The sequence below is a fragment of the Mesocricetus auratus genome, unplaced genomic scaffold (assembly GCF_017639785.1).
Source record: "Mesocricetus auratus isolate SY011 unplaced genomic scaffold, BCM_Maur_2.0 Super-Scaffold_100018, whole genome shotgun sequence".
Lineage (NCBI taxonomy): Eukaryota > Metazoa > Chordata > Mammalia > Rodentia > Cricetidae > Mesocricetus > Mesocricetus auratus.
In genome coordinates, this window is record NW_024429199.1 from 1,394,747 (window position 1) to 1,420,877 (window position 26,131).

Consider the following 26,131-nt stretch of genomic DNA (forward strand, 5'->3'; position numbering starts at 1 on the left):
CTGGACTAGCAAGCGAGTTCCAGGACAGCTTCCAAAGCCACAGAGAAACCCTGTCTTGAAAAACCAAAAAAAATATTAAAAATAAAAGTAAAGTCTTAAAAATTTGGCCTGCACGCATTTATGTGCACCATATGTATGTCTGGAGTCATCTGAGGTCAGAAGAGGGTATCAAATCCTTTAGAACTAGAGTTATAGGCAGCTGTGAGCCACCATGTGGGTGCTGGGAACTGAACCTCAGTCCTCTGCAAGAGCAACAAGCATTCTTCACCACCGAGTCACATCTCTAGCTCTAAGTCCTCCCTCCCTCCCTCCCTCCCTCCCTTCCTTTCCTTTCCTTCCTTCTTTCTTTTCTCCCTCCCTCCCAGTCTTCCTTTCTAATATGAAGGGGGGGGACCTGGGAAGACACTTCAGTGGCTAAGACACCTGGCCTTAAAGTGAGAAGACAGAAGTCCAGTGCTCAGCACCCATGTAAGGGCCAGCCTTGGCTCCCCGCGGCTACAGCATCATGTAAGGGTCAGCCTTGGCTCCCCGCGGCTACAGCACCATGTAAGGGCCAGCCTTGGCTCCCCATGGCTACAGCACCATGTAAGGGCCAGCCTTGGCTCCCCGCGGCTACAGCACCATGTAAGGGCCAGCCTTGGCTCCCCGTGGCTATAGCACCATGTAAGGGCCAGCCTTGGCTCCCCGTGGCTACAGCACCATGTAAGGGCCAGCCTTGGCTCCCCGTGCCCTGTAGATGGTCTTACCTCCACTCACATCCTGGCAACACGGCATGGACTCACTGGGTTTCAGGGAGGAAAAAAGGGCGAATGATGCTGTGAGGGAAAGTGGGGGAGGGGGCAGAAGAGGTAATGGTAATAGGGGGTGGATTTGATCAAAACAGATTATATGCATTTATGAAAGTCTCAATTTAGAGGAGTCTGTTAGGGCCAGCAAGATGGCTCAGCAGGTAAAGGCACTGGTCACCACACCTGATGCCCTGACTTCAAGGCCCAGAACCCACATGGTGGAAGAAAACCTATAAGTTGTCCTCTGGCCTCCAAGCATGCTGTGACACCCATCTCTCCCAGGCCCCCACAAAATAGATTTTTTAATGTACATTAAGAATAAAAATTTAAAAACTACAGCACTTCCAAGAGACACAAGAAAATGCTGTCTATAAAAAGGGTGACATTTACCAACTAAATTCTCAGGTATTCACTGACTTAAGAGTTGAATTCCAGGGTTAGAGTGGGGCTTAGTTACAGAAACTTGCTCAGCACATGAAAGGCCTCAAGATCAACCTTCATCTATCACCACATGGATTTTAGAAAGTACATGTCAGACTCTGAAAAATGTTATTTTTACCTCCCAAATTCAGCACCAAAAATTCCAAGGTGTACTTTATTTGCAGTAAAATTATTAAACAAGTAACAAAACACTAAACTAGAAAAACTAAGGAGTGATGTTATATCTCAAGTTGTTTAAATGACCTAACCGAAAAATAGTTGGTTGTAGTGGTGTGTGCCTTTAATCCCAGCACTTGGGAGACAGAGGCAGGCAGACCTCTGTGAGTTCAAGACCAGCTTGGTCTACAGAGTGAGTTCAGGACATTCAGGGCTACACAGTGAGACCCTGTCTCAATAATAATAATAATAAATTAAGAGAATAAAAAGTCCATTACAGCCTTACCCCCCTGGGGAGCAGAGTGGGGATGGAGTGGAGGACTGGGAGGGTTGTGGGGGTGGGGAAGGAGGGGAGGGAGAGGGAGCTGGGAATAACATGTGTAAAAAGTTAAATAAAAAAATTATTATAAAAATCCACTAAAGCACTTTAATTTCCTTGATATTTTCTTTATTGTAAAGCATAAAGGTCTTCTTGTGCATACACACTACATATGTGTCTCAGAACTCAGAACTACGCACACTTTTCATATGACCATAAGATGAAATTCTTCTACACTCAGTAGAACACTTAACATACAGTTTTCGAGTCTATTTCTGATGCGACTTGCAGAGAGCAGAGACCTTAGGAGAAAACGGCAAAGGCTGCATTGTTAAGGTGCTCATTAGCTTTTTATCCAAAAGCACACGCAGTGTTGAAAGGTGCTCAAGGAGTCACCGCTCAATTCAAATACGTCACTTTGCTAACTCTGCACAGGGAAGCTGGTTTTATGTGCATTAATGAAGATTGCTTTCAATGGCCCTCAACCTTGGGCTTCAGATGCAGACAGTGTCCTTAGTAACAGAGCAGGAACAGTGACCACACAACAAACCACAGACAACACAGATCACAGCAGACCAGAAAAGCTGGTCCATGTCACCGGTATTCCAAGAGGATACCAGGACTCCATGGAAAAAGCACTGAAGAAGAAGCTTGTCAGGCAGTGGTGGCGCACGCCTTTAATCCCAGCACTCGGGAGGCAGAGGCAGGCGGATCTCTGTGAGTTCAAGGCCAGCCTGGTCTACAGAGCGAGTTCCAGGACAGCCTCCAAAGCTACAGAGAAACCCTGTCTCGAAAAACCAAAAAAAAAAAAAAAAAAAAAAAAAAGAATTGACAAACAAAATCATCAACTCCTATATCCTGAGAAATAAAACTGAATGATCTTGAAAACAAAACATTGTTTTAAAGCTGCTGAAAATATTCCAAAGTAGACTTGTTTTCTGACGGGAAATGTGTAATTTCATTTCAGTCATATTGCTTTAGTCATCATTTACATAATTGGAAGCGACACCACCTTAACTGCAGTACTTTCTGTGTGAGACTCACCCAGTTCACCTCCAACACAAGCTATGCAGCGCCCTTCTTGGTGACTGTCCGCTCGTCTCTGTCCGCTCCCTGCTCTTTAAGCTCCCGTGTTCTCCTTTCATCTCTCCCCAACTCTCCAAATATTCCAAGATGAAATTTCCATTAAAAACCACAATTTAAATACAGTGGGACACACTTGTGCTACATTTCATTTAAAGAATAAGTTACAAGTTGCCAAATAATTTAATGAAATTCACAATGCAAATCCGTGGCATAAAGTGAATCCATTGTATCCTGAAGCTAATAAAGCAGTCCAGTGATTTTTAAATTATTTATGAAATAAAGGCAAAAATAAGATGTAAAATACTATTTATAAAAGTTGTGTAAGAAAACCAGTTACCATAAATCTTTTAACAAAGATAAATGTACAATGTGGCTCATCCCTTCTGAAAATTGTTAAGGAAGTTTATAATTAGTGGTTTCAAAAATGACTTCGGGGAAACTAGAGAGTACACTATTTTACTATATCATATATTAAATATGTGTATGTATACATAAGCAATAATACTGCAATGGGAAGTCATTTAAGTTAATCCTCGGGTCTGCTACCATTTGGCAAGTATATTTCTATCTCAAGCTTGCTGGCAGTGACTAACATGCAAATGGAAGTCTTCAGCTGCAATGAGGAGATATCGCAAGTGTCAAGTAGTCACATGCCGGTAGAAACAACATACCTTAAAATAAGTGACATTGCTGTGTCTAAAGAGTAAAAATACAGAAATCTTTAAAAATGGGTGCACAGGAAGAGGAAATTTGAAGACTGCCATTCGAATAAATTACAAATCTGCAGTCCTGGCATTCCATAAGAAGGTAATTTGTTAGATCCTGGTTCATCTTCTGCCTGTGGTGGGCCAACCACTCACTCACTCGAGGGGAGGTTCGGTCTCCATTTTGCAGGTTTCAGGTGGAATTTTCTTGAATGTTGGCAAAACTGGTACTTGACTTGAGGCGTTTGGCTGGAGAGACACAAGTTAATGTGTTTCAACTCTCATGGGCTCATCCAGTACCTACCCTCAAACCACTGTGTCTGTCTATTTATTGGCTGAATCTGACCTGATCCAGTTTCCTTAGAGTTAAACCTAATGTGGTTTTTTTCCCTTTATGAGCAACATAAAATTAAGCTAAGTAGAAATTACCCATGACTTTGTTAAAAGCAGTACGGAATAAAACAGGCATCCACACCTTGAACACTGCAATCTTAAATGTGTAGATAAAGAACACAATAAAAGTCCAAGCTAGAAACCCCACTCTAAACACCCTCAAAAGACAAGGTTTCTATAAAGCTTCTACAGCACATGTTTCATTATGAAGCCTGAGGAATTTCTCCTAAGATCTAGAACAAGACAACACCCACTTACTGAGCACCATACACTAATGTAATCAGTACAACACAGTGAAACAAGAAAAGGAAAAGTTTGCATACAGAAAGAAGGAACATTTCCTCTGTTTTCACATTAAAAAAAATCCTGGGCGGTGATGGTGCTCGCCTTTAATCCCAGCACTCGGGAGACAGAGGCAGGCGGATCTCTGTGAGTTCAAGGCCAGCCTTGTCTACAGAGCGAGTTCCAGGACAGGCTCCAAAGCTACAGAGAAACCCTGTCTTGAAAAACCAGACTGAAAAAGAAAACTGAGTTGTGTGTCACACGTACACACACAAACATATACACCATTAACAAGATGTGTGACAACCAGCTGTGACTGCTGTGATGCTCATAGGACCAAGCCACCAGTTTAAAACAGTCATGGCTGCCTGGCTTGGTAAGGAATTGTGGACAGCTGAGTGCAAATGTCTCTCATGATGTAGAAGTGAGAACCCACAGGGCCACGGTGGGAATGACACACGCTGAGATCTGAGAATCGCTGGCCTCGAAGGTTTGCAGGGCTGTGGCGGGGCCCTGGCACCTCTATTCCCGTGCCCTGTTCAAGTCCTGCACACAAGTCTCACAGCCAACGACAGGAATAACACTCTAGCTTGGCTTTCCCGACCAGTAGGCGGCTTATAGTGTACTAAGCCAGGGATGGATCTGGAAAGTGAATGTGTAGCTCAGGTTTTTGTTTTGGCTTGGGTTCTACTTACTTTACTAAAAACTGCTTCTCACTAATTATCAAATTACTTAATAAACTGGCAAGGCAGTAAGACCAGGAAATCTGTGTACCTGAAACTTGCTGGCCTCTCCAGTCTAGTTGGTAAGTCCTCACATCTTCTAAACTCCTACCCAAAGGACACCTATCAGTGAGTTCCAAAGCTACTAACTCTATGATGCAGTCACACTATGTGTCTCTACCTCTGCACAGCCGTAATGATCAGGTGAGAGCTATCACACTCTGAGGTAAGGGTGGGTGAGAGCCATCACACTCTGAGGTAATGCTCAGATAAGGGTCATTGCACTCTGAGGTAATGATCAGATGAGGGTCATCACACTCTGAGGTAATGATCAGATGAGGGTCATCACACTCTGAGGTAATGATCAGATGAGGGTCATCACACTCTGAGGTAATGGTGGGTGAGAGCCATCACTCTCTAAGGTATTGGTAGGTGAGAGCCATCACTCTGAGGGAATGGTGGGTGAGGGCTATCACACTCTGAGGTAATGTGGGTGAGAGCTATCACACTCTGAGGTAATGTGGGTGAGGGTCATCACATCTGAGGTAATGGTGGGTGAGAGCTATCACACTCTGAGGTAATGTGGGTGAGAGCTATCACACTCTGAGGTAATGTGGGTGAGAGCTATCACACTCTGAGGTAATGTGGGTGAGAGCTATCACACTCTGAGGTAATGTGGGTGAGGGCTATCACACTCTGAGGTAATGTGGGTGAGGGTCATCACACTCTGAGGTAATGGTGGGTGAGGGCTATCACACTCTGAGGCACACACTGTACCTTCTTCTTTACTGAATTCCATTACAGTGCATTTGGATTAACAGCCAGTAACTGCTTATTGAACAGTAACATAATGAAAAGTAAATGAGCCAGGCATCAAGGGGCAGACCTGCAACACCATCATTTGGGAAGCTGAGGCAGGGGGACGGCCATGAGTTCAGCCTGTGTGCACTCTTTCCCTCCCTCCCTCCCTCCCTCCCTCCCTCCATCTGCTCTGCTTTGGCTTCTCTAACTGTGTTTTCTCTATTCTCTGTCCCCTGCTATTCTCCCCACCTCAGACAGCCCTGGGCATGTCTACTTCTTTCTCTCCCTGCTCTGGACTCTTTCAGACGCCTTTGCTGTTCCCTCTCTCACATCTGCAATAAAAACCATCCCTCAACCACACACAGAGCCTCAGGTCATCAGTTTGTGAGGGAGGGAGGGAGGGAGGGAGGGAGGGAGGGAGGGAGGGAGGGAGGGGGTAAGTGGGGAAGGGAGAGGAAATATCCATGAGTATCGGCGCATGGCCTCTTCCCACTAGCGTTTGTCTGGAGGGTTGTTACGCGTGGCTTTCTCCCCTCCCTTCTCTGTTTCGTTGTTTGGATGCCTTGGTTTTTTGTTGTGTTTATTGTTTGTTTTTGAGGCAGGGTTGGACCATGAAGCTGTGGCTGACTTAGAGCTCGCTCTGTAGACCAGGCTGGCTTGGAGCCCGATCACCCACCCGCCTCTGCCTCCTGAAAGCAGAGCTGCCTGGCATTATTTGATGCAGTATTTTTTCCACCAAAAATTTCACAGGACTAGTATTTGAGGGATGATACTAACATTAACTAGACTACAGCATTCTTTTGTTCCACAGAAGTTTGTGAGAACTCACTACAGCCAGGCACTTCCTAGATACTGGTGATATGATGGGAAACAAGAAAAAAAATCTTGTTCTTTACAATCCAATCAAGGGAGACAAACCTATGAGGAGGAACAAGTAAATGAAAGTTAAGTAACCTAAATTATTCACCTCACTCTAGCTTATTGACTGAGTGCCACTAAAAAAAGACCACATGGGTTTAGCAAGATGGCTTAGCAGGGCCGGGCGTTGGTGGCGCACGCCTTTAATCCCAGCACTCGGGAGGCAGAGGCAGGCGGATCTCTGTGAGTTCAAGACCAGCCTGGACTACCAAGCGAGTTCCAGGGCAGCCTCCAAAGCCACAGAGAAACCCTGTCTCGAAAAACCAAAAAAAAAAAAAAAAAAAAAAAAGATGGCTTAGCAGGTAAGGGCACTTGCCGTGCTATTTCTAAAACAGATCTACATTTTTTTCCCTACTTTATGACGCCGAATGTCGTGTGCAGGGACCTGTGCATACAGGTAAGTGCTTCAACACTGTGCTCCCAACTCCTTACCCCTCGGTCTTTTAAGTAGCAGGCCGTTAACTAAAGATGCCAACGCCACGGAAAGGAACTTACGTAGAATTAGTTTGCGTTTCTTTTGCTCCGAGTGAAGAAAGCTGCTAAGGTAGAAGACAACGGGCAGAAAGAGGATGAACACGGAGACAGCGACTACAGACACCGTGTCGCTGAAGGTGACCGAGCAGTTGAAGGTTCGACTCCAAAGCTTTCGAGTAATGTTCATCTGGAAAAGCGTATGTTATATTATTACCTGAAATTACACTTGTCTTTAATATATATGTATATGTATGTATCCACACAGCTTGTAAAACAACCTTGAAAATCTACTGGTACTTGATCTACTTTCTTCTGCCAGGGAAAGAAGCTGATTTACAATTAGTCACTGTATAAATTTGTACCCCCACCAAAAAAAATCACATTCTAAATACAGAATAATCACCAAGTTATGCCAGAGTGTCAACCATTTCGCCTCCCAGAGAATGGACAGCTACACAAATGAGTTAAGATTCTGTTTCCTTGTTTGGAGTTTTATTGCTGAGTGTCTGCTATTAACCAAGCGCAGCATCCCAGGACAGAGATGCGGGAACCCAAAGCCCCTTTAGGAACAGCCACGTTAGCTGGCTTTACTTCCTGTGCACTACAGTTCCAGGGCAGTTCTCTCTAAGCTGGTTTTATAGTCACACTTAACAAGTAAGCTTAGCCATTTTGATCCTCAGTTCACTACTTTGAGTCAATGATTTGCTTTCCAAAAAAACTAATTCTCAAGCATCGTGTTGCCTGGGGGCATGACTGCCACCTGGTGGTGCTCTGTGAAAAGACAGGCTTTCTCATCCCCCAGCATTCACTCTATCCACATATATTTACAAAAGTGGCACAAAACGCTACCCTGGGTGTGGTGGCACGTGCCTGTAATCCCAGTACTAGGGAGATGGGGCAGGAGGATCACTTCAAGTTCAAGGCTGGCCTGGACCTCATAAAGACTTCCTTTGAAAGGAAAGCGAGTACACACACATTGTACTGTTCACTGTCCTACCTGCTAGACAATGAATTAAGAAATACTAGATCCCCTGGGCAGGCGGCGGTGGCGGTGATGCACACCTTTAGTCCCAGCACTTGGGAGGCAGAGCAGCAGATCTCTGTGAGTTTGAGACCAGCCTGGTCTACAGACGTGAATTCTAGGACAGTCAAAACTGTTACACAGAAAAACTTTGATTCAAAACACAAACAAACAAAAAAAAAAGAAAGAAAGAAAAGAAACACTTGTTCTTTGTCCTCATGTGTCTTATATTTCAGTGAGGAGACAGACCGACAGACCATGAGAAATGTTTTCAGTTTATCACATATATAAAGAAGTTAATATGCCGGGCGTTGGTGGCGCACGCCTTTAATCCCAGCACTTGGGAGGCAGAGGCAAGCGGATCTCTGTGAGTTCGAGACCAGCCTGGTCTACAAGAGCTAGTTCCAGGACAGCCTCCAAAGCCACAGAGAAACCCTGTCTCGAAAAACCAAAAAAAAAAAAAAAAAAAAAAAAAAAGAAGTTAATACAAGGCCAGCAGTGGCGCATGCCTTTAATCCTAGCACTCAGGGTGCAGAGTCAGGCAGACCTCTGTGAAGCTAGCCTGGACTACAGAGCGAGTTCCAGGGCAGGCTCCAAAGCTACACAGAGAACCCCTGTTTCGAAAATCAAAGAAAAAAATTAATACAATAATTAAGTGAATGAATCCTGGCGTTGGTGGCGCATGCCTTTAATCCCAGCACTCGGGAGGCAGAGGCAGGTGGATCTCTGTTAGTTCGAGGCCAGCCTGGTCTATAACAGCTAGTTCCAGGGCAGCCTCCCAAGCCACAGAGAAACCCTGTCTTGAATAATAATAATAATAATAATAATACTATTATTAATAATAATAATAATTAAGTGAACGAGGTCTTTTGACAACATGGCAGTGAACGTAAGCCCTCTGTAATCAGCACCAACTGCTTAAGGCTCTGAAATGCGAGCACACAAGAACACCACGCTCCTGAAAACCACACCCACTTTCTACTTTAAAGTCAAAAAGTGCCACACTAACCCATGCATGAGGGACCTGGCTAATGCCCATCCTGCTCTGATGTAGATCCACAAAACCCACTACTTTATAACTACTGCAGTTCTTTCTGGTTGAAGATGCCACGTGTATATTCTTGTGCACCCCCAAAGAAATAGCCCTGAACCCAACAACTGCAAATGCGAATGACTCCAGAAGTGAGGTACTTACTGCATCTTCCACATCAATGCACAAGTGCGTTCCCGGCTCAGCCTTATTCTCAAGCCCATTCATTTTCTGCATTTCTGTATACAGGGCGCTCAGGGTTTTGTAGGCATCATTACAGTTTTTGCACACTTCAGAGTAATTTTTTGGTGGGAGAAGACTGTATGTGTGCCCCTAAAATGACAAAGGCATATGTAAGACACACAGTACATATTGGACACGCTATCTCTACATGTCAATCATTAGATACCCTCTCCCTCCAAGCCCAGACAGAAAACAATATGGTGTGTTAAAGCACTGGACTGAACCAAGAAATAAACCCACACAGCCATAGCCACCAGATAGACAGCACACCCTGGGGAAAAGATGGCTTCTTTAACAAAGTGTTCAGAGAAATTGGGTATCCAATTGTCAAGGCTGAAACTAGATCTCTCACCTCGCCATGACAAAAATCAACTAAAAAATGGATCGAAGACCTTAATTTAATACCTGAACCTTTGAAACTAATAGAGAAAAATGTGCAGAAAACATAAAGCTATAAGACTAGGCAATGAATCCAGCTGATAGGTAAGGGGGTAAGGGTACTTGCTGTTAAGCCTGATGATCCAAGTACAGTCCTTGGAACCTATATGCAAGTTATTCTCTGACCTTCACATGCATTCCCCAAGTAAATATATAAAAATAATTCTTAGAAACAAAGGAAGGAAAGAAGGATGGATGGATGCTGGTTGGTGGTGGTACACACATTTAACCCCAGCACTCAGGAGGAACTCTCTGAGTTCAAGGCCAGCCTGGTCTACAGAGTGAGTTCCAGGACAGCCAAGGCTACACAGTGGAACTCCGTCTCAAAAAACAAAACAAAACAAACAAACAAAAACCAACAAACCAACTAAACAAAAAAGGTCTAACAGCTCAGGGAATAGCACAAATTCACAGATGCAACTGTGTGGGACTGCAAAGCCATGCCCAGCAAAGGTGAGTTTGGAGAAGGAAAAGTAGACCTACAAAATGGCAGAGACTGACATCTCTGCAGACAGACAATGCAAGAAATATACACAGAACAAGAATCATTGAACTCTAAAGGAACTAATAGTCCAATCAATAAACGGACAGATAAATTGACATATCTCAAAAGAAATATAAGTGAAAAAATGGCCATTGGGCGAATGCAAATCAAAGCCACTACTCCGTGCAGTCATAATGGCTAGCATCAAGAGAACTGGCCAGTACCTGTCACAAAGCTGCATACATCTGCCTGCTCTCCTGGTCACTCAGGAAAGAGTAACTTCCCTTCGTCCGTCTCGTCTCCAACACGCTCTCATTTACACTTAGGGCTTCACCGGCATCTTAGTTTCCTTACTCTTTCTCAAAGCCTCCCTCCCTACCGTGTGGCTGCTGGTCCACCCTGAGTCTGACCTCCATCATAGTTTAAATGGCATAGCTGTCTTTCCTGCTCTCACAAAGATCTGTCTACTCTGCCTCCACACCCCAGCTGGAATGAATGCCGAGTGTGTGTGTGTGTTTGTATGCATGTGTGCATGCATATGTGTGCATGTGTGCCTGAGTGTGTGTGTGTGTGTGTGTGTTTATATGTGTGTGCATGCATATGTGTGTATGTGTGCCTGAGTGTGTGTGTGTGTGTGTGTGTGAGAGAGAGAGAGAGAGAGAGAGAGAGAGAGAGAGAGAGAGAGAGAGATGACAGTAAAGGACCACTAGCACCATTACGGTTTCTAGGCAAACACCTGTCTTTTGATACACACTTACCTTTGCTCTCTACTCTTTATATTCTTTACTGGGGAGCATGAACAAAGGGAGATGAAAGAGAAATCAGAGCAACTGAACTGGTAGAAACCCTACAATGTGACCCTTACCATCTATTGACAAACTATGCCTACCCTCTAAACTCCTATAAAAAAGAGCATATAAGACTTTCCACACAATGATTGTGCCTTTAACCAAAACCATGAACCTAGCAGAGAATCCTGGGGGAGGGTTACAGCTCCTTTTACTAAAATTAAAAATGCATATACTTTTAGTATGACAGTCCACTCCTAGGAGTCCACTGAATACCTTCTTTTTTTTTAAGATCTATTTATTATGTATACATGTTCTGCCAGGATGCATGCCTGCAGGACAGAAGAGAGTATGAGATTACATTACAGACGCTTGTGAGCCACCATGTGGGTGCTGGGATTTGAACCTGGGTCCTTTGGAAGAGCAAACAGTGCTCTTAACTGCATTAAGTTTATATAACTTACCTGAAGGTTATGCTCAAAGCAGGCCAAAGTCTTGTTAAATAGGCTGAGGAAATACTCTGTGTTATTTGACAAATCTTCACTGTCGTTTGTTAAGCAATCTGTAGAGACAATGAAACAAAGCCCCGGGTCTATTAAGAGGTCACAGTAACCATCGAATGTTGTCACTCATCTCTCAGTGACTATTTCAGCTTTGCCCTATGGTTACTCCTCATACAAACAAGCATGAAGTTTTCCACACAACAGAAGTTTCCAGATACACAAGGCTTTTAGCCCTTTTAGCTTCCAAACTTGTTTGTTTTTTAACTTTTCATGAAAGTCTTCAAACAGTTGCACATTCTCTTCTTACAAAAACAAAGGAGGAAGTGACTTCCAGTGAACAGTTAGTGACAACATAGAACTGTTTGCATGTTTTGTTTTGTTTTGTTTGTTTGTTTGTTTTTTGCAAGCCCTGTATCTGTGGTGTTTGCCCACAGCCCACTGGCCTTGCTTAGCATGACTGGGGTCTTCTATTCCCTCCACTCCTTGTGAAGAGATGAAATGTAGAATGTTTTTCATTACATTTGTTTGTTTCATGTGATGTGCATGCCATGTGGCTAAAAGACAACTTCCTGGACTTGGTTCTCTTCTTCCACTATTGAGCCCTAAAGGTCAACTGCAGGCGGTCAGGCCTGCCAAACAGCCTTACCCATGAGCTCAGCGGCCTGGCTTCCCATCCCAGAACCGGAGAGGGCTGTTTCTGTCCCTCTTCCTTGGATCTCGACTCTCTACCATCCACAGGCCCACAAACACTGCCGTCTGCTTTTAAAACTGACTGCAAAAATGTCTAACTTATACTGAAAAGGCTTGATTCGAATTCATCACTTTCTGATTTCAGGGTCATGAAACAACCCTTGTGGATGCCCAGTCCAAAGGGGTGTTTCAGAGATCTACCCCCAGTGCCTGGCCCGTCCCTGCCTTCTCAGTTTCAACACACAGTTTAACTCTCATCAACTTGACTTAGAAGACACCCACCGGGCTGTGACACGGGGAAGAGGGGCGACGTAAAGAGAACTGAGTGGACAGATACCAGGCCAAGCCACAGAGGACAGCTCACATGCAACAAGAGTCACATCCCAAAAGCTGACGCTGCTGAATATCATGTTGTACGTGTGCTTATACCTATGACATAGAGACTCATTTCATTACTGTAGTGAGTCTCTGAGGCAAGAATTATAATCTCCATTTTTAAAATAAGCAGCAGGGCAAAAGCATTCACCACACGAGCCTGGACGTCAGAGTTGAATTCCTGGAAGCCATGGTAGACGCAAGAACTGAGTTCTGAGAGTTGCCCTGTGACCTCCACAGGTGCCTGTGACCTCCAGGCATGCCCTGTGGTACACATACAGCACAAAACAGTAAATACAGAAACTCTTTACAAATTTGGGGTCAGAGAGATGGACCAGCAGTAAAGAGCATTTGTGGCTCTTGCAGAGGACCTGGGTTTGGTTCCCAGAACCCACGTGGTGGTTCACAACCATTGTAACTCTTTGCAGAGGATCCCATGCTCTCTTCTGGCCTCCTCTGGCCTCATGTACACATATGTGGTATACAGACATACATGCAGACACAGCACTTGTACACATAAAAAATTTTAAAACGCCTAAGAAATATTTTCTTTTAAAATTTGGGGCAGGGTCTTACTATGTAGCATTTGCTTGCCTGGAATTTAGCATGTAATCCAGGCTTGCCTACAAATTTATAGAACTACATCTGTTTCTGCCTCCTAAGTGCTGGGGTTAAAGATGCATGTCACCACACCTAGCAAATAGTTAACATTTTTAAATAAAAAATTAAAAACAAGGAATAAAAATTAAAAACACAAAAGTGTTTTGCAATCAGTCTGGCTGTTGAGTCATCACTGTCAGACCCTGAAAGGTAATGCACACACACACACACACACACACACACACACACATGCAGGCATGCACATCTACATTCTAAACAATTAACAAACAACACTCAAGAGTCAACAACTGCCTGCTATGGCTCCGCCTCCAACACCCTGACAACCTGACACCACCAGGAATCCCAGAAGTCACCATCACCTGAGCAAAAAGATGGAGCCCAAACCTGGGTAACAGGGGAGGACACCAGCTCTTTAACTTCTCTGTTGTAAGCTTAGAGACATTGGGAGCAGGGGCTCAGATGACTAGAGGAACTATAGAAGGACACCCCTGAATCCAGAAGCCAGCTGGCATTCAGTGGATTCACAGACAGACAGACACCCCCACATGCACTTGGGTGGGCCCTGCTGCACCAGTGACCATGGGCGGGCCCTGCTGGTGAGCCTGTCCTAGATGTCTGGCCTCGCTGAGCCTGTGACTCTTCAGTCTCTGAAGTCTATCTTCTCAAGACTATAAGTCTAGCTCTAGATGCTCATCAGTCATCTGAAAATCAACGGTTCCCTTTACCAATGAGCACACTAAGCCAGGGAAAGGTGCATATGCCAAGGCTCACACAAAAGCCAGTGCGGGCCCAGATGCCAGATGCTTCTCCTCGTTATTCCATATGTCAGCATCCACAAAGTCTAAGTACTAAAACCTTTGTCGCTATTGCGGTTTTTGAGACAAGGTTTCTCTGTGTAGCCCGGGCTGTCCTGGAACTCACTGTGTAGACCAGGCTATCCTTGAACTCAGAGATCTACTTGCCTCCTGAGTGCTGGGATTAAAGGTATGGGCCACCAGGCCAGGCTTACTACAGTCTTTTTGAAGTAATAATATAAGCTCCATTGCCATGCTATTTAATTAACATGAAGGAGCCTTGGCTCCTTTTAGGGACCAGGTAGAATAGACATAAATAAGCACAATTACAGTCAGAGAACATTCAAATGTTAGGCCATAGGTCTTCAGCTTGGGGTTAGTGTCTCACAGGAGTTCTGGAAGCATAGTTTCACCCACAGCAAGTGGATGCCAACGTCACAATGAGTCTTGTCATGCCTGGCATGCACAGCCAAACATGGTAGGAGTGTGCCCCTGTGCAATGTAGCAGCCCAGAGTGTGCTGCTCTGAGAGCGCTGGTAATTTCTTCTATGTGAGATACACAAACAAGTCATTTCTTTAGGGCTGGAGAGGTGGCTCAGAGGTTAAGAGCACTAGCTGCTCTCCCAGAGGTCCTGAGTTCAATTCCCAGCAACCACAGGGCAGTTCAAAACCATTTGTAATGAGATCTGATGCCGTCTTCTGGCCTGCGGGGACACATGTAGGCAGAACATTGTATACATAACAAACAAATAAATCTTAAAAAAATAACTTCATTATAAAATGATTTCTAAAGAAAAACCTCTCCGAGGAACAAAGAGCTTAATCTCTTCTACTTTAGGGCCATTTTCTTTCCACTTAAAATAATTGGAAAATTAAATGAAAAGCTAATATGAACTGATGATCTGATTAAGTGCTATGCAGGCACGGTGTGGGTTTTCCAGTAACTGATGGCAGTAGTATTATACAGCACAAAGGAGTTCACTTATACAAGGGGTTAAACATGTCTTCATTATTAGGAGACCCCTGACTTTCTGATTCAAAACCAAGGAACTGGAGTAAATCCCCTTTATCTACTGGGGAGAATGGGAGCATAAGGTTATACACAGTAAGGGGCTGTACAGTTCAGAAATTAGTAAGCTAGAGAAGGGAGTGACGACAAGGCTCTCCATGAGCACTAAGTGAAGTGGCCATTGTGCTCCTGCCTCATCTCAGATAATCAATGGAGCCTCATCAAGGGTCAGATTAGCACAGCTTCTGGCTCTGTGAGGACACAGACATCAGCTCAAGAGGCGTTCTTCAGGGCACTAAGGATTCCAGTCAAGATCTCACACAGAAACCGGCTAAACTACGATAACAGAATTGTGTGGCTTATCTTCTACCCCCAGGGCTGAGGACTGACCCTGGTCCCCCTACACAGCTAGCCAAGCACTCTGTCACTGAGTTGTACCCATAGTCCTGAGCACTTCCAGGGCAGGGTCTGCATGCCGGCCACTCTGCCCCAGCTTCCTGAGTGCTGGGATGACAGGTGTGCACCACCAAGACTACTCGTTAGGCATGTGTCATCGATTAGGAGCTCTCTTCATGATCTCTAACAGTTTGAAACAGTTTTCAAGATTTAGTTACGTGTATCAGTGTTTCGCCTGTATGCATTATGTACATGTGTGTGTCTGGTGCCCAAGGAGATTAGAAGGTGTCAGATTCTGTGGAATTACAGTTGGCTGTGAGCTACTATGGTGCTGGGAAACAAACATAGGTCCTGGGAACTGAACCTGGGTCCTCTGCAAGAGCAGCAAGTGTTCTTAACCCCCCGAGGCACTTCCTGCTATTTTAAATGCTGGTTTTATGCTGGCCTGTCCCTATAAGCCCAGCATTGGGGTGACTAAGGCAGGAGGAACACAAACTGAGCTAGGAGGCTTGTGAGCCCAGGTCCAAGGCTAGCCTGAGACACTGTGACACCTGGCTCACTACAGACAGTTACAGGTTGCCTACGAAGAAAGAGGGCACTCCTAGAGGGGGCTGGTGACATGGCTTAGAGGGAAAAGGTGCCTGCCACCGAGATTGATAACCTGAGCTGGATTCGCAGGGGCTCACACGATGGAGGGAGAGAAATAATTTCATGGACAACAATGATCACCATTTTCTGAAAAGTTGAACAGGCTTCAGAAAATGCAGAATAAACTGAGAGTGCTGTAATTAAGCTTAAAAATACGAAAACTATATTTAAAATTATACAAAGAAGTGTGTTTCCACACAGATAGCACAAAGAAGGACTCTGCCTGCCTGACCCTCCGATCCAGTAGCAGGTTTCACTGCTGAGTTTTCAGTCACGAATGCTGAAGTTGCATGCACAATGAAAGCTAGTTTTCCTTTGATGAATCAGAAAGCACTCCAGGATCTCACAGTGCTTCAGTGGTTTCGTCACGCCCATAAAATACCACCCAGGACACTAATTACAGGTTGCCTATGAAGAAGGAGTACATTTCCAGGGACTGTCGACATGGCTTTAGAGGATAAAGGTGCCTGCCACCAAGTCTGATGACCTGGGTTGGATTCCCAGGGACCCACATGACGGATGGAGAGAACTGACTCCTGTTTCAAAATGCAAAGTAGTTAAGGTTTAACTAAGTAACTTATTGTAGCTTTTACTTTATACATGTTTAACATTTTGACTTTTGGGCTCTTTAGTAATAACATTTTGTTTCCAGCATATATACATCCATCCTATCCAGAAGAACCAAAATGAACAATTGCAACCCCTCCCCCGTCTATTTCAGACTCTTCACCTGTAGTTCATGGATGTTCTCACCTCATTCCCACACAGGCCTCTGGAAAGATCACCTGGGAAATAGGGCTAGAGTGTAACTGAGACATTTTATATCCCTGCTCAAACCCACATTTCCCTTGATTCAGATTCCAGTCTCTCACTAGACCTTGTAAGACAATCAAGATCCTTTGTGGTGTTATGATAAAAGAGTTTGTTCTCCTGGAGACCAAACTCAGGGCCTCCCACAAGCACTAAACCGCAACCACTATAAATATCTTTAAAGTTTTGAAATAAACCTTTAGAAGTTTTTTCAGATAACTTTCCTGTTATCTTCATGAGGTAGGTGTGCAGAGAGCATATTTAGAAGTGCTTACACACTTGGCAAAGGGTCTGTTTAAAACGATATACAGGATGCCAACCACCAAGGAAATAGAAAACGGTGAAAAAAATAGAAGGAATTAATCTGGGAACAAACAACAAAGAGGAAAAAAGAATGCTACTATTGAATAAAACCAAAAAGAGAATGAAGTTTATTGATTCCAGTTTCTTAAAGCTACTGCAATCCTGTTTAAAAGTCTGACTAGAAATTGGGAAACATCTTAAAATAGGCTTAAAACAATGAATGGGAAATCAGGTTTTAATGCACAATCCTGGAAAAGAGATTATTTAGTTCCTCTGACTGCATCTAACACAGAAGTGGCATAATCTGGACATTCTGGAAGCTTCTAAGTGTTCTAGAGAGTTCAGAACAGAAATTAAATTCATGTGGCATACAGTCTAAAGCCATGAACTTGAGAGACAGATGCCAGCCTGATCTATATAGTGAATTCCAGGCTAGTGGAGGCTATATAAGAAAACTTATCTCAAAAGAAAAAAATTTAACCTGCTACTATAGGTTTGAATCTAAAAGGTTCTCTTTAAGCTCATGCGAACACTTGTTCCTTGGCTATTGTCTATTGCTTAAAAATATTTTTCTGTTTCAAAAATGTGCTTCAATCATATTTACAGGAGGAATTTCCACTAAAAAAAAAAAGTGAAGTTTGGGGGCCATGGAACACTTAAGGGGTGGGCCCAGATAGTAGAATTAGGGCTGGCCTTTGAAGGTTATAGGTGGACCTGGTTCCTTGGTTCCAGAACAGTTCTCTGCTGCCTGTCTGCAATCTCGTGATTGAAGGGCTGTCCAATGGGCATTGCAAATGTAGCACAGGCAGGTTCGCCTTCCCCTTCCTTCTCCCTTGCTAAACCGCTGCATTCCTAAAGCTGGCCCCCAGGTCTATTCTTCTATTAGATACTTCTTATGCCTGACTAAAACTCCAAGGTCCAGCTACTAAAATTCATTATTTGCCTAAACTGAATAACCTGTCCAGCTGGGGCTTAACAACTCAGCCTAGCAGACTTCCCCCCTTTTCTCCTTGAAGACCACTCCTGCAGAAACCCCTGCTGTCTGCCTTCATCCCCTCCAGAGGCAGCACCGCCCCACCCATCCCATCTTCTAGGCAGTAAATCTCCTTGGTGCTGAGGACTTGGAGTCTGGTGTGTTCTCTGCCAACTCCGAGACCTTACAGTGATGACTGGCCTGACACCCTACATTCTCGTTCCAGGGACAAAGCCATCCTCCCACTCTTCGTCCTCCATGATGGACTGCAAGCAGAAGCTAAAACAGACCATCCTGGTCACCACTTGTTCCTGTCAGGCCTTTTGTCACAGCAATGAGAAGTGACTAGAACACTTGCTGCTTGTTGCTGCCTTTGATATTGTACATGTATTGCTAATGCCCACATTGGAATGCTGGCATTCAAAGAGTGGAAATGTTGGGTCATGTGATAAACTACTGTATTCATGAAAGTCCTACCTTCCCTGTCTGACTTCATCTCCCTGTGGTTTCCAGGACCCCAGAGGCTAACTTCCCTTCTACTCTGTGCCTCTGCCCACGGCGCCTCTCCGTGTCTTTTACCTCAACTCCACCAGGTAAAACCACACCCAGCCACGAAGTCTCAGCTCACAGCGTGCTCCCGGATGATTCTCCTTTTTAAGAAAGTATTTCCTTTTCTGTTCTAAGTTATATTTGTGACTATGTCTTTCTCCCACAGTGGGCAGTAAGGCATAGGGCATAGTTGGTATTCGAGGCATGCCTAAGTTGAAATAATGGTTTAAGTTTCTGCAAATAACACTTCAAACAGGTCACTTAATTACACAGAAACACAGGAGCTTGCAAAGCTGGCAGAACAGATGTTCTCGCTCCCTCCCTGTCTCTCATAATTCTCTCCCCACCTCCCTCTCTCCCTCTTGCTCCCCCTCCCTACATCTCTCTCCCTTGCTGGGGAGATTATTATAAATATCATAATTATTATGTTAAACACTTAATATAGGTTCTATTTTCTCCAACTTAGAGATGAAGAAACTAGAGTTCCTAAGACCGAGTTAACTGTCCCAAACCTGCCTGTCTGACCTCAGAGCTCAGTGATCTGCTACACTCTCCTGACTGCCGGGACTCACACAGGTAGCAATGACTAGTACACCACGACGCCAGGGACAGCTCCCTCAAACTTAGTGGCAGATACGGTGCCTGGTTTCAGCTCTCCTAAAGTTCATGAGATCAAGTCTGACATTTGTTACCGCACCATGAGCACGGTGCCCTCACTCACTCGCACAGTTCGCCTCCTGCCACGTGGTGTTGAAAAACTCTGAGACCATCACAACTATTTGCATCCTGTCTGCCATCAGGAGACTTCTGGCACAGTTCAGGCTCTCTGAGGAATTCTGCAACAACAAAAGAACAACGGGAGAAATAATCTAAGTGTTTAGACTTTCCAACAACCCCCCAAGCCATGGAGCAATTAAAATACTTATTATACACCATTTAAGATTTTCTCTGATACGACCTGATAATAACAGCAGTAATAATAAAAATGGTAGGAAGGCAATTTCTATCTAACATTTATTGTTACCAGGTTCAAGTGGGAAGGGAAAAACTCTTTGCTTAATGGCTGAGCTGGCCCCCCACCCAGGCCCATTTTCACATCCTGAATATTGCTTCTGTAGTCAAGTTCAACTTCTTAATTTCACAATCCCGTATGCATGGGGAGATTGCAGAATGTGATAAACAGAGTGCAGCAATGGTTGTCTCTGGATGATGGAGCATGGCAAATTTTATTTTCACTTTTGCTTCTCTTCAAATGCCTAAACTTTTTCTACAGTAAATTTTCTACAGTTATTCATGTAGTATTTTTTTTTTTTTGGTTTTTTGAGACAGGGTTTCTCTGTGGCTTTGGAGGCTGTCTTGGAACTCACTTTGTAGACCAGGCTGGCCTCGAACTCACAGAGATCCGCCTGCCTCTGCCTCCCGAGGGCTGGGATTAAAGGCGTGCGCCACCAACGCCCGGCTCATGTAGTATTTTTAACGTGTGTGTAAGTGTTCACAAATCCTTTAGCTTTGCTTTTCAGTTAACTTTTTTGATACAAAGACAGCATTCTGCAAGAAAATCCAGTAATCCATTCATATAATATCCGAGTTTGTACTTGAATAGAAAAACATGTCTTCCAGGGACAATTTAACATGAAAGAAACTTGTGCTATGCAAATAATAAACCTGGATCCTAACATCTTGAACCTCAACTATTTCTTATCTCTGTTGCCTCAGCTGGGCACTGAGTCTTGGCCCTTTCCTCATTTCAAAGCGACTTAACTCCTACTGTTTGCAGGCACTACAAGAACGCTGGAACTCTGAGGACATGGAAGTGTCAGAGAAAGCTGTCACACTGTGCTTCAAAAACCTGCCGATAAACAGACAGGGAGTGACTCCATGGGGTGAAAGAGCACCAGGGACAGAGCTGACCGGCCGTGGGCAGCAATAAGGAAGCCACTGCCATTCATTTGGGGACGCTCACCCTCCCTGTATATCTCTCTGAAGAGATGCACCCAAGAGAGCGCTTGCTTTTATTTGCTACCTTTATTTTTTAACATTTATTTATAATATGTGTGGTGTGGTCTGTGTGCGCGCGCATGTGTGAGTTTTATGTGCAGTTGCCTGTGCACAGGTAGAAGCCTGCAGAGGCTAGAGGCCATCGGCCATCAGGTGTCCTGCTCCGCCTCCCTCTGCCTTACTCCCTTGAGACAGGGTCTCTCCCTAACCCTGGAACTAGGTTTAGGCTAGTGGACAGTAGCCATGTCACCAGGGTTACAGCTGCATGCAATCATGTCTGTCTTTTCAAATGGGTGCTGAGGAATCAAACTACCACCTTTACAGCAAGCAGTCTTACCCACTAAGTCATCTGGCCAACCCTTCCTCATTCTTTCATTAATTTGCGAGGTTCTGGGAACTACATGTGCTTGGCCAGCACTCAAACCCTGAGTACATTTTCAACCTTGCAATCTTTTCTTTCTTCCTTTTTCCTTTAGAGACAGGGTCCTGCTATGCAGCCCCAGGCTAACCTCAAACTTGTGATCCTCTTGGCTCACCCTCCCGTCCTGGTACTACAAGCATACACCACTATGTTTGTCTCACTTATTGATTCTTCACTGGGGCTCAGCCAGGGACCTAACTCCTCTGGAGCTCAATTTCATAACCATGGGTCTATGCTTCCTATATTAAATGAAGCAACATATATTCATCACGGAGCACAATGCCTGGCACACAGAATTTCACCTAGCTACGATGGTGCAACCCCAAGTGCTCTCGGGAGGTAGTCCATGCTGTAGGCATTCAAAGTGTATCTTCATATATAGCTGACTGGATGCTTAAAAATCACTATGGGATAGATAAGATGGCTTCATGGATAAAGGCAGTTGCCATTGAGCCTAATACCCAGAATTCAGTCCCTAAACTTCATGGTGAAAAGACAGAACTGATTCACACAAGTTGTCCTCTGCCCCCCACATACATCCCATGGCATGAGGATCCACACACTAGATGGATGGATGGATGGATGGATGGATAATAGATAGACAGACAGATAGATAGAGTTTTTTTTAAAAGATGTATGTATTTATTATGTATATAGTGCTCTGCCCGCATTTATGTCTGCACACCAGAAGAGGGCATCAGAACTAATTACAGATGGTTCTGAGCCACCATGTGGTTGCTGGGAATTGAACCCAGGATCTCTGGGAGAACAGCCATGCTCTTAAACTCTGAGTCATCTTTCCACATCTTTCCAGCTCTGATAGATGCAGTTTTTTTTTTTAAATCACTGCAATATTACCCGGTGTGGAACAGTTCAGTTGAGGAACACATGAATTGGGGACACTTGGAAAGAGATCACAGAGAAACCAGGATTTGAACTGAGTCTGCACTGGGAAAGGAAAGGGAACTCTAATTCAGACTGAAATGATTACGGGTCAGGCGTGGGCACTGCTGGTAGCAGCAGGTACGCTCTGGACACAGCGTCTTTACGGATGTGCTAGAACAAGGCTGTGAAAAGTCCTTAAGAGTCGGACGAATGAATAATACTTTCTTGGGGCTGGAGAGAGGCTTAGCAACTGAGAGCACTGGTTGCTCTTTCAGATGACTTGGGTTCAATTTCCAGCACCCACATGGTGGCTCACAGTCTTCAGTCACTCCAGTTCTGGGAGATCTGGTGCCTTCTGCTCTCCATAGGACCAGGCACTTGCAGTGGTACACAGACATACACTCAGGCCAAATACCCGCACACATAAAAGTGTTTAAAAAATTTTAGAAAAATAATTTCACTTTTTCTTTCTTTTTTTTTTCTTGACTGTAGAAAGTTCTTGAAGATTTTTGGAAAGGGTGCTACAAAAAGCAGTCTGGGAACATACTTCCAGGTATGATATTTAGAGGGAGGGGGTGGCAGGAAGACTAAGTAGGCTCTTTCTGTACTGTGGGTATGAGGAAGAGATGAAGGCAACAGGAGGGTGGAAAGGACATGACAAAGGGATCTTTCCAAAGACAAATATAGGGCTGGAGAGGCTGCTCAGAGGTTGAGCACTTGCTACTCTTGCAAAGAACCTGAATTCCACTCCCTACCCCAATCAGGCAGCTCACAACTGCAGCTATGGGGATCCAACACCCTCCTCTGGCCTCTGTGGGGACCTGCACACACATGTTCACACATGCGCGCACACACACAAAGACAAACAGGATCACCATGTTCTACAGAATTAAAACCTTCTAACACACATACTGGTTTCAGACTCTACAATCCATGGCATTCCCCTACTAAGCCCACAGTCCCTAGCTCCTGCCCAGTGCAGACTTGGGTCACAGGCCACCTCACTGACCTGCTCAATTCTTCCCAGCCTCCAATACAACAAACGCGCCCATCACAGAGTCCTCACACTTGCTGTTTCTTTAAACACACATTTCCTGATAGGACACAGACTTCAACTCCCAATCTACTTCCCAGAAACCCATTAAGTCCTGCAGTACACTGCAAGAACCAGACCTCTGAGCTAGTCGACCGCAAAGCAGCGGACAAAGACAATCATTTAGGTGAACTGCAGAGAATTGCAGACTGAACGACCATCCAGGTGAACTGGAAAGAGAGTATGTGCAGACAGACGGACAGCCAGGTGAACTGGGGAGTATGTGCAGACAGACGGCCATCAGGTGAACTAGAAAGAGAGTATTGCAGACAGACGGCCATCAGGTGAACTGGAGAGTATGTACAGACAGATGGCCATCAGGTGAACTGGAGAGTATGTACAGACAGACAGCCATCAGGTGAACTGCAGACTGGGGAAGCTTTCCCACCTCTGGTGACCACTCTTTCTTCACACTAGGGGGAGGAGATCCGGGTTTCCACATTACCTGGGGGCAGGAGGGTGAAGGAAGCTTCCACAACCCATCCTGGAACTCTTCAGCTGGGCACTGTGCAGTTCGTTCACACATCTACTGGGTGATGCCCATAATTCTAATTACTAGAGCTCGGGATCATTTGTATTCTTTTTAAAACCTCCTAACTCCACAGCACCTACGTACATAAGGAAAACTTCTGCAGCCTCAGAGACCCAAGGTTAGTGTCATGATTCAAGGGCACTGTGCCAACAGGAGGTCTTGTTATTTAAGACAAAAAAAGCAACTGGAAGTTATGGGATTTGCAGGAAAATTGATGAAACTGGAAAATTGGATCTTAATTGAGGTAACCTAGGTGCAAGAAGGCATACCGTATGTTCTCGGCCAGCCTTTCATGTTAGCATATGTGTGCCAATGTGGAGTGAGTGTTGAGTAGGGGCCAGGAAAGCAGAAAAGAGGCCACAAGAACAGTTACAAAGGAAGCTGCAGGGAGGGAGCGGGTAATGAACACAGTGACAGAGTGGAAGAGGGTACACTCGGAGTGCTTGGTGGCTATAAATGGTGGGAGGGAACAGGCGGAGATGCGGAACGGGGCTGGGGGTGGACAAACCACAGGAGAGATGCCAACCGTTTAAAAATAAATCAGGGGTTGGGCTCAGTTGTAGACAGCTTGCCAAGCATGGACAAGGCATGGGTTCGAGCCCCTGCACTGCATACAGCGTTCAGCACCTGGGAGGCGAAAGCAGGGGGTCAAGAGTTCAAGGTCATCCTGGGCCACATGATAAGTTCAAGGCCAGTTAGGGGGGCGTGAAGTTTCATCACCAATAAATTAAATTAAAATAGAATGGAAAGGGAACCTAAAGACAATTTATTTAATGAAACTGATCAAAACCAAATGTAATGCTGCAGAGGGCAGTGACTTTAAAGTCAGAGACAGAAGGGAGCCTGGGAAATACATCGTCCAAACCTGTTTAAACTGCCCGGGAAGCTAGCTCTTTCCACAAAGACTGACTCTGGAATTTACTTAATGCAAATGAACACACTTACAAAAATAACAGAATCTGCGAAGGAATATTAGGCTGGTTTAAAACAAGATGAAGCTATGGACAAATTTATAACCAGTCAAATCAATTTCGACTTATAAAGCAACCAAAACCACATTTTCATGAGACAGCTGGGCCCCTCAGTACAAAAGGAACTTTTCCACCTCCCAATCTGGTGTCATTCCTGGTTTTCCTTTACCAGGCAACCCTGTGACTCTCCTTGGGCTGACAGTCTAATCTTTTCCTAGAGTTTACAGAACTTAGAGGCAAAAACTGTGCCTTCCCCCTTCCTGTTCGCCTTCATGAAGTCGTCACATTACCTTCCAAGGAACCAGAAAAGCTCTCCAGATATCAAGAAGAGAAGGTAGACCGATCGTGTCCTAAAATTTCAGCCTCCACTGACCACGAGCTATTACCACGTGCCAGCTTCCTGTGGTTCCCTTTATCCCCACTTTACGGATGAGAAAACAAGCAGAGAGTGTCACTACCTTGCTCAGAGTACAAGCTAATAAACAGTGGGCTGGACTCCTCGCCAGCAGGCTCCAGATTGTCTTAGAAAGACGACTCCCACACCGCAACATGAAGCAACTGGGATTTTTTTGGTAGCATTTTATATGGAAGGAAATGATGTTTTGAAAAATAATCATGGTCACACTGCTCGAAATTGGTGGCCCTGGGTATGTCCGCTGCAATGCTCAAGCTTCTAATAACTAACGGTTTCGAAAGGGCCCTTTCCTGGAACTAAGACTTGACATGGGGAAGGAGATGGCTGAAAAGTAAGGTAAGAGTAGGAGTGTTGGAACACCATTCCCCCCACAAGAAAGCCATTCATATGTAACTACAAATCAGTCCCAAGAAGATGCCGGCTTACAGAATCGAGGAAGGCAGCATTCTAAACCCCAGGTCCCTAACGCTTACCCTCCTGCTTTTGACACCCCAACTCTACAGACAATCCAATCCCTTTTCCTTACTTTCCCAGCCCCATGCCACAGGTGCCGGGGCTGCTTCAGTACCCACCCCGACTTTTCGGCTGATGTTGTCCATCTTGCTAGCAACCTGTTGGAAAAGCGGGTAGCAGGTCTGGCAGAGGCGCACGGGCCGAGCGCTGCGCACCAGACACCCGGTCAGCTCGGCGCTGCTATTGGCAAAGTCCATCAGCATCTCTCGGCATTCGGGCTCCAGATCCGGCAGGTCGGGGGGTAGCAGGGACAGCGGCCCCAGACCTTCGCCCTGCAGCAGTGACAGGGTCAAGTCCTGCACCTCCAGCAGCTGCTGCTCCGACAAGAGGTCCGCAAAGCCCGGGTGCCGACGGCTGCTGAAATGGAGCTCGCCCAAGGCGTACCGCCACCGCAGCAGCTGCAGCAGCAGCAGCGCCCGCAGCCACCGCGATGGCCACCCGCAGCGCCGCTCCAGCTCCTCGTCCCGAGCCATCCCCGGGCGGGCCAGCACCAGATCGCTCACCGGGTTCCTCCGACAGCCTCCGCTTCCGGCTTCGACCGGCG

General features: G+C 45.2%; 1 protein-coding gene across 1 annotated transcript; it reads right to left on the minus strand.

Moving 5' to 3' along the window:
• Positions 1-1,816: 1,816 nt before the first annotated feature.
• On the minus strand, positions 1,817-26,131 carry Ostm1 (osteoclastogenesis associated transmembrane protein 1). The gene is made up of 6 exons (XM_005073216.4): positions 25,647-26,131; positions 19,481-19,595; positions 11,553-11,650; positions 9,301-9,468; positions 7,106-7,271; positions 1,817-3,743 (listed from the first exon to the last, which is right to left on the minus strand). Exons 1-6 carry the CDS (start codon positions 26,058-26,060, stop codon positions 3,688-3,690), a joined length of 1,017 nt encoding a protein of 338 aa, XP_005073273.1. The 5' UTR covers positions 26,061-26,131; the 3' UTR covers positions 1,817-3,687.

What these genes read in the sequence shown, in the direction of transcription:
- Ostm1 (XM_005073216.4), bottom strand. Translation starts at nt 26,060, where the DNA reads ATGGCTCGGGACGAGGAGCTGGAGCGGCGCTGCGGGTGGCCATCGCGG. An exon ending in ACATCAGCCGAAAAGTCGGG is followed by an intron (nt 19,596 to 25,646) that starts GTGGGTACTGAA and finishes TTGTTGTTGCAG; the next exon opens with AATTCCTCAGAGAGCCTGAA. An exon ending in GCATTGATGTGGAAGATGCA is followed by an intron (nt 7,272 to 9,300) that starts GTAAGTACCTCA and finishes ACGCTTTTCCAG; the next exon opens with ATGAACATTACTCGAAAGCT.